The sequence below is a fragment of the Crocuta crocuta genome, unplaced genomic scaffold (assembly GCF_008692635.1).
Source record: "Crocuta crocuta isolate KB4526 unplaced genomic scaffold, BGI_CrCroc_1.0 scaffold466, whole genome shotgun sequence".
NCBI lineage: Eukaryota > Metazoa > Chordata > Mammalia > Carnivora > Hyaenidae > Crocuta > Crocuta crocuta.
Window position 1 is genome coordinate 8180940 of NW_027529672.1, and position 8344 is coordinate 8189283.

At 61.4% G+C, this 8344-nt stretch overlaps 2 protein-coding genes across 4 annotated transcripts in view; one reads left to right on the forward strand and one right to left on the reverse strand.

The window, feature by feature from the left end:
* Window positions 1-6263, forward strand: part of INPP5A (inositol polyphosphate-5-phosphatase A) — a 163769-nt gene extending 157506 nt beyond the window's left edge. Inside the window, exons 13-16 of one of the 3 annotated variants that reach the window (XM_077763011.1) lie at window positions 2301-2412; window positions 4775-4843; window positions 5504-5540; window positions 5679-6263. In XM_077763011.1, the coding sequence (XP_077619137.1) occupies window positions 2301-2412; window positions 4775-4843; window positions 5504-5540; window positions 5679-5728 (268 nt within the window). In that variant the 3' untranslated portion in view covers window positions 5729-6263. Of the gene's footprint in view, window positions 1-2300; window positions 2413-4774; window positions 4844-5503; window positions 5591-5678 lie in introns of all 3 variants that reach the window. The other 2 variants (XM_077763012.1, XM_077763010.1) reach the window with 2 other exon arrangements.
* Window positions 6264-7229: 966 nt separating this feature from the next.
* Window positions 7230-8344, reverse strand: part of NKX6-2 (NK6 homeobox 2) — a 1223-nt gene continuing 108 nt past the window's right edge. The window contains exons 2-5 of the mRNA XM_077762921.1: window positions 8179-8337; window positions 7874-8071; window positions 7652-7832; window positions 7230-7240 (exon numbers count right to left, since the gene is read on the reverse strand). Of these exons, the coding sequence (XP_077619047.1) occupies window positions 7230-7240; window positions 7652-7832; window positions 7874-8071; window positions 8179-8337 (549 nt within the window). The remainder of the gene's footprint in view (window positions 7241-7651; window positions 7833-7873; window positions 8072-8178; window positions 8338-8344) is intronic.

Sequence of the window (8344 nt, forward strand, 5' to 3'; positions counted from 1 at the left end):
GGTTTGCTTTCAGATGAGTGTGTGCATGTGGCAGGACCCGATTAACCACTGTCAGCTCTGCAGGCGCTCGGCCGCAGACAGGCCACACTGGGCCAGGGGCCCTGCTCCGTTCGCCCTCGGGCAGCGCGTCAGCCAGCGGGGGGAGGACCCGACAGCGCCCGGCCCCCTCCTGCTCCCAGGAGCGGCTGGGCCCCTTCCCAGGGGTCAGGGGCCACAGGGCGCGTCCCCGGGGCTGTGGGGATGAGGGCACAGATTCTTTCTCCTTTGGAGTCGCCTGTGGACGCAGCGCACGTTGGCGGCCGGGTCCTGCCCAGGCACGGTGGGTTCGGGTCCCTCTGGGCGCATACATTTTAGGGCCAAACCGGAAGCTTTGCCGCCACTCTGGGCCTTTCTGGCTCTTCTCTGGGGCTCATCCCCGTGCCACTGTGTGAGTCGTGACCACCCGTCAGATCCCGCCATGGACAGGGGCCCCGCTGACCAATTCATTTCTGTCCTGGCACAAACCCAGGCCTGCAGGGAAACACTGAGCGCTGACCCTGGGGTGTGTCCACGTGGTGTGCGGGCGCCGTGCGCAGCCCTCAACAAGACCCGAAGACCGTCAGGGCCCGCGAAGGAGCTTCCTGTGGCGTCGGTGGCGTCGGGCATGACTGAGCGTCCAGGGTGGGGTGTGAGCACGTGGGGTTCTCATCTGGCTTCTGTCCGGACTGTGTCTCAGCATTTAAACCGGGCCTGGGACAACTCACTGTCCTCTGGCAAAGAGCCCCCCCCTCACCCCCAGCCACTGCTGCTCGCGGCTGCCCTCACCTGGACCTCGGCCCCTGGCCAGCCGGCCTGCTCTAGTTCAGCGACTCAGCGCGTTGTCCTCTGGGAACACGGGGTAGATCCGTGTCGACCCCCGACCCCCAGCTCACTGGCAGTGCGTTCCCGGAGAGCGCCTGTCACCCGGCCTCGGCGAGTCCCCTGGGTGCCCAGGCGCAGCTGCGTGTGCGAGGCCACGTCCTCGTCCGTGGCCGCGGCCGAGCCAGGAGCAGGCACGCGCGGCCGGCCCCACACGTGTCCTGCCGAGGGGTCTGAGGGGCAGCCGGTGTCCGTGTTCTTCCCGAGGGCGTGTGGCAAGCAGAGCCCAGGAGAGGCTGGCTGTCTCCTTCGTGTAGGTTTTGTTTTAACCGCATCTGCCGCTCTGGGTCCCTGATCAGGAGGAGCGGTAATCCCCTGAGGGGCCGGGGGCCGGGGCCTGGCCGTGGTCAAGCGCGTGGGGCTGAAGCACATGCAGAAGGCTGACGGCCAAGGTACGGGCCTGACGCGGGTCTGGAGGCCGCAGAGCAGAGGGAGAGGCGCAGGGTCCTCCGCAGGCCAGGCGCCACCTCGGAGCAGCCCAGAAGGGCACCCTCGTCCCGCTCCCGGAGCTCAAGCCACGGCGGTCTGGGCTTCACCTGGACAGTTGCTTTACGAGGGAAGGTCTGAGACTCTCCTGAAGGCGGAGCAGACGCCCCACCCCCTGCACCGGGCACCGTGCCGCCAGCGTGTTCCCAGTTCACTGACGTTCAGTCCCTCTGGGCCAGGACGCCCGCTGGGCCTGGGCGGACAGAGGCGGGTGCGCTGGGCCCCAGGCAGGACTCCCCACGGGCTCTGGATGCAGGAGGGAGGTGAGGGGCCGCAGGGCGTGTCGGCTGGCAGCACCCCGCTGTTTGTCGCCGGGTGTGTGTCACCTCTCTTTGGGAGGGTCAGCGGTGGCAGCTCCGTCCCCAGTGGCTGAGCCAGGTCAGCGGTGGGAAGGACAGAGCCAGGCGCAGTCCCGTGTGCTACCATGGTGATGGCCCCGCGGCCTGGGCTGCGGTGGAGCGGGCGTGGGGACGGGGTGTGTGCCCGCGCCGGGCCCCAGCTCCCAGAGGCGTGAGGGGCGAATGGGGGGTCCCAGGGGGGCGAGGAGACGGGCGCTGGTCCCTGGGACGCAGGTGAGGAAGGAGGCACGCCTGTGTCTGGGCGGGCCGTGGGGCCATGGCGGGGTTTTCCCCGTGTAGACCGCCTACAGAGCTGAAGCCGAAGTTGAATAGAGGACTCCGTTTCTGTAAAGGAATGGCTTTTCCCAGGATCCCATTACAACTAAGATTCCAGTGAGGGCTGAAATTGTAGGTTTGACCTTGTGTTCTGGAAACTTCTATATGTGCGTTCCTTCCCTGCATAGCACCAGCCATTCCACATGCACGGACACCCCACAGGGCCCTCCCCTGGGGATGCGGAGGATGGTTGGAGGTGAGGCTGGAGCCGGTGGCTGACCGGGTGTCTTTGTGTCCCCCCAGCTACCCGTACAGCGAGGACTCCGGCCAGGGCAGGCAGTACATGAACACGCGGTGCCCCGCGTGGTGTGACCGCGTCCTCATGTCCCCGTCTGCCAGGGAGCTGATTCTGAAGGTAAGTGCCGGAGCCGCCCCAGGACCAGCCACACAGGGGACCCGAGACGGGTCCTGGCATCAGGCCCAGCGCCCAGGCCTCGGGCCTCTGTGACATCTGAACTCACAACATGCACACGTGGTCATCAGCGCTTTAAAAATCATTCCAGGTGATCGTATCCTGGGGAATTAAATGTGCTCTTGTCCACGAGAGAGCGTGTGGGCTGTAAAGTGTGTGGAGGCATCTGCCGTTATCTTCCCGAGTTGTGAACCACGAGCCTGATTCGCATCTGGGCTCGCTAAGGGCAACATTCAGGAGGTAGCACACCACTCCGGGTGTTGGGACGTTTAAGTTTTCCGTGGCCTCCTGATGTTCCAGAATTTTCAGTGCCCACATTTCAATACAAAAGGAGTGTTTTCAAAAGAATCAGGATCTGAACTGGTTTTGTCCACCCCATTAGTGAAAAAACATCACCCTGAAATGTATTGATTCGGGGGGTGGGGGACCGCGGTCCAGTGCTCAGTGTTCAGAGCAGACGTGGGTATATCTTAGGTGGGGGCGTCTGCAGGACCCCCCGGCTGGGCCCTGGGTCCTCCCCAGGGACTCGGGGTGCACTGGGCCAACAGGTCACAGCCAGGAGGGCAGGGTCCCCCACGTGCTGCCCCCGCCACATCCCCAGTGCCCCCCACCCACTGGGCCCCGGCTGGCCTTTCCCGCGAGGGCCCATCTCTCCACGTTCTTCCCTGGGCCCTGAGCAGCCTGGACGCGTGAAGAGGAAGCTGGCAAAGGACACTGGGTTGGAGGCGGGGGCTTCGCTGGGCCTGCAGCGAGCTTGCCCTGGGGGGGCCTCGGCAGTCCTGCCCCTGGGCCGTGTGCACGGCCTGCGCCCGCCTGTGACAGTCTAGCCCCGGGACCCCTCCCCCACCAGCCTTCCTGACTGACGCTGCAGGGGATGTGGGCCACAAGCGTACGGGCCCGGGGCCTGCCCGGTGCCCAGCTTGGACCGACCTGTGCCCACTCGCTGGTGCTCAGGAGGTGGCTGCATGGTGGCTCAGGGCATTGCACACCTGCTGGCCCTGACCTTGTGGGGTGAGCTGGGCACAGGGCCGCAGCCAGAACGGGGGCCTCCGGGGCCGCGGGGACGGAGAAGGGACAAGTGTCGTCTACCAGGGAAAACAGCCACGACCAAGGGAACCACGTTCTGCAGTAAACTCTCGGTGGCCAGCTGCCGAGCGCCACCTCCGCTGCGCAGCCCAGGCTTGACGTGGCTCCGTGGAAGGGGCTGCACACTGTTCTGTGTTCTCTCCCATCTTCTCCGAGCTTTGATGCCTCAGATCGGAGGAGGGGGGGGCAGAGCTGGAGGGGAGGGTCCCCCGAACAGACACCCCCAGGCCCTCCCGGGGGCTGCCCGGCGGCAGCGGGCCTTACAACGGGAGCAGACGCGCACCGCGAGCGGCTCCTCGGCCTCATCCATCATGCCACGCTCCGCCACCTCGTCATCATGTCCCGTTCTGCTTCCCCGGCCCTAAAACACCGAAGGTGGCGGGCTGGCGGTGCTGCCTGGGTCTGTGGTGATGAGCGCGCTGTGTAATTTGTTTATCTGTCTCGAGATTATGCAGTTGGAAATCCACAATTTTATGCTGCCTTTGTAAATTACCGTGCTGCGTTTGATGAATGTCCCCCACTTCCGCGGGGCCGTGCTGCACTCGTGAAGGATGGGAGGTGCTCACGCATTCGCTGCAGGTTCTGTTTTTACACTTTCTGGCAGAGGCAGCCACGCTGGAAAGTAAATCTGACCTTAAGCTTCCTACTGCATTAAAGATAATTCAGTTTTAACTTTATAGTCTCAGATGCTCCGGCTGCAGGTATAAAATCCCGGCCCAGTCGGAGCTGACTGATGACCAGGAACAAACCCTTCAGGGTCGCACCCAAAATACAGGCGGCTGCCAGCCTTGCAGAGCCGGTCGGGAGGGAGGGAGCCGGCATGCACGCAGCTCTTAATTAATGTGTACGAAGTGCCCAGTGCAGCAGTGGGGAGTCGGTGGCGTCTGCTCCCGTTTGAACCAAGTTCTGGGTTAATAGAACTGGCTGTCAAAATAGATGTAAACAGGGAAATCAGACGCCAATGAGCTGCTCACGTGACGGGGCAGCGGGCAAAGAAAGCTCACGGCTGCACTAAGTGCCGTTGAGCGTGGGCCCTTTGGCAGGGGCACATGCTGGGGCCCCCGCCCCGACTCCCGTCCAGAAACATGAAGAACCAGGGCTCCCGGGCCTTCCAGAACGTTCTGCCTGCTGGCCGGCCGCTCCCTCTGAGGGGTTGGCCGGAGACCTGCACGGGGCTGGGGGGGGGCGGGGGGGGGGGGGNCTCTGTTTGTTTCCCCAGTCGGAGAGCGAGGAGAAGGTTGTCACCTACGACCACATCGGGCCCAACGTCTGCATGGGAGACCACAAGGTGATGTGCCCTCGCTGCGGCGCGGCCCCAGGGTGGACGGCGGCGGGTGGCGCAGGGCCGCTTTTGGTCTGTTTATGTAATTGTAATAAACACCGAAGGTGGGCAGGTAGGTAGGTAGGTAGATTAAGAAGACAGAAACGACTAGTCAAAATACAGAATTTTGTTCTTTATAAAAAAATACCGTCTACAGCCAGTGATTTCCGAAGGTCATCTTTCTAGCGTGCGCTTGGCTGCTGTAGCGGCCTCTGGCGCCGAGCTGCATCTGCGGAGCAGGCGGTGAGCGCGAGTGCTGTGGGCACGGGGGTTTGTGCAGGGACCACCTTGGGAGGAGTGGGCGGCCCTCACGCCAGAGCCCCCGGGCGCACTGAGGACAGTGCTCGCCCCGACCCGCCTTCAGCCGAATCAGAAACTCCCACGCGGCCCCGTCCGCAAGGCCTCTGGGCCTCAACCCCGGCCCGCGGGCCTTCCCCGCGCCGGGTGGGGTTTATCCAGTGGTCTGTGCGTGAGCTTCCTTCTGCCTGGAGTGTCGCCCCAGGCCTCCGGTCAGCCGGCCCGGCCCCCGTTCTGGGTCAGCTGGGTCCACGGTGGCGCGGCCGGGGCGGTCGGGGGTCAGGGTCAGCTCTCGGCCGGGGTCCTGACGCCCTCTCTTCTCCGCCGCAGCCCGTGTTCCTGGCCTTCCGCATCGCGCCCGGGGCAGGTAAACCTCACGCCCATGTGCACAAGTGTTGTGTCGTGCAGTGACGTGTGGTAAATATGACTCCTTCCCTTGAGTTCAGCTTTTCGCAGCTTTTCCTGGTGTGTTTGTTCCTTTAACGAGTGACACATTCCACGACAGGGAAGCGATGGCAGCGGCAGCACAGGGCCCTTCGAGAGACCTCCCTGTAGCTCGAGGAGCAGGTGGAAGTCGCGTCCAAGAAATCCGTACTCCTAACAGCTGCATCGACAAACCCGCCCGAGCGCCACCCGCTAGAAGGCCGGCCCCACACTTCGCTTCAGCCTCCGGACCGTTCCGGAAAAGCCTCACATACCTCACTGTCTTGTCTGTTCATGTGACATTTAGTAGAAATAGTGGGTTTTTGTAATAAGTCACCGTCCTGTTGCCAAAACTCTATAGACAGCAGAGGGAGTCCGCACTTCAGACTCCAGGGCTTCGGTTTTTAATAACTGTCAGCGTGGGAAGAGCGTCTGCGGCGCAGAAAGCCCACAGGCGTCCCCCGCTGCCGGCTGGAGGTGAGCCCGGGGTGGGCGGCGGGCACGTGGCCGCTGCGAGGAGACAAGGGGCCCTCGTCTTCACCTCCGGTGCCCCCCCTTCCGTGTTATCGACTCTAACTGCCGTGTTACATGGTTTTTGAATCACACTGCAGCTGCTTTCCATTTTTATATATATAAATATATATAAATATATACTTTTTAAAAATAATTTATAAATCTTACCAAAACTTACGCTAAATGTACTTTCCAGTATGAATGCTTGCGAGTGTCCTATCCGCAGGTAGAGGTGGGGTCTAGGAGGTCAGCTTTGCGGACGGCACGCGGGCGCGTCCGGCAACACGGCCGGCTGTGCCGACGGGCGCGAGNGCGGGTTCTGACCCCTCTGCCTTTTCTTCTGCGTAATATTCAGAACTGAATGTGAAGTTTCTAGCTAGCCCGGGTGTACCTTTTAAGAATTTTGTAAACTGTTTTGTGTGTCTTTTGTTACTGTTCTGTGGTGCCAAGTATCCTACATCAAACAATAATATCATGGGAGAGATCAGAATAGCCTAGTCTGCTTCAGATAGAAACTGCTTTTAACGTGGGCTGTATATAAACCTATTAAGAGAAACAAAACCGTAAGTTCCCTCGGCTGCTCAGCTACAATCAACCTACGTAATAACCTCGCTGCAAACGTTTTCTCCTAGCACGAAGTACGGCATTAAAGGTCATTGCAGTGCCTGTGGATGAAACACAAACGTGGGTTTTATTGATTTGCTTTAGAACACTACAGAATTCCTGGACTGTGTGAAGGCCTTAGATGCTCGTTTTTAGGTAAATCACTACCATTGCAAGTGATCGGGTGTCCGCTTGCCGAATCTGTCCTTGACCGCGCGGCGGGGGTCCGTGGCAGCGCTGTGGCCCCTCTGCTCTGTCCACGCGCCACGCGGCAGTCCCGCCCCACGCCATTCTGTCTCACGGGGTGTCAGCTGTTGGTCACTGCGGAGGCCTTTAGAAACGACCGCTCCCGGTTCCTAAGCAATAAAATTGATCCTGGTGAAAACAGTCCCGCGTCCGCGTTTTGTCTCTCCCTCCCCGGCTCCCCGCCTCCTTTGAAATGCTAAGTAACAGGGGCCCAGGCTTTGTGGGCTGTAGCTGCAGGTCCGGCTCCGGAGAAATCCTGGAATGCCCTCCATCAGACGGATGCTGCCACACAAAACCGGGCCGTTAGTGACACGCAGAAAAGGGGTGTTTGGGGTTTTTTACTGCGGCGATAGCTAATGGGAAGTACCCCCTCGGCTTTTCAAAACGAGACGATAAAAATGCATTGCTTTGCTCCAAAGTTGAAAACTGGAAATCCCTCTGCTCTTAACTTGAGCTGAGAGAACAGATCGCTCACGGAAATAAGACGGATTTTGATACCAGTCCGTTAAAGAGAAAACCAGCCAGTGGCTCAAAAGAAATGTCTTTTGTTAAATGGATGGTGCGGCCACTGTGGCAGAGACAGACCCTCGGCCTCTGCCTGCCTTCCGGGGGGAAAAGGCGTAGTACTGTCATCACCTGTATTTAGTTTTTAGCTTACAAGTCGACAGTTAATGCGCAGCGGGGCGCACCCACGCGGGCCCGGCCGGNCGTCGTCCGAGTTGGGGTCCAGGGGCCGGTTGTACTCGTCGTCGTCGTCCGCGTCCGAGCCGCCCGCCTTCAGCTTCTCGGCGTCCGAGTCCTGCTTCTTCTTGGCCGACGCCATCTCCGCCGCGTGCCGCTTGCGCCACTTGGTCCGGCGGTTCTGGAACCACACCTNGGCCCGGGGCCGGGGGGCCGCCCGCGCCGCCCGCTCACCTTGACCTGGCTCTCGGTCATGCCCAGGGAGTAGGCGAGGCGCGCGCGCTCCGGGCCCGCCAGGTACTTGGTCTGCTCGAAGGTCTTCTCCAGCGCGAAGATCTGCTGGCCCGAGAAGGTCGGCCGCGAGTGCTTCTTCCTGCCGTCCTTGTCNAATTTGCCCCCTGATTTATCTCCCCCGGGACGAAATAAATCCCGCTGGATGGGAGTTTAGTTAGGCAAAGGTTTTAATGGGGAATCGGGGAAAAATACGAGAACATATTTTATCGCTCGAAAGAATGCAGATTTGAGGATCCGCTCGGCACGCTCTGCGCGCCCCGTTCGGCGAAGAGCCCCCAGGTGCGCGGGCGCGGGGAGCCGGTCGGCACCGTCGCAGGGGCGCCGCCCGGGCTCAGGTTTCGGGGAGCATCGCGGGCGTTCGGGGGCAGTGTTCCCGGTGACGCAGACGGGGGGTGGGCGCCGGACTGGGGA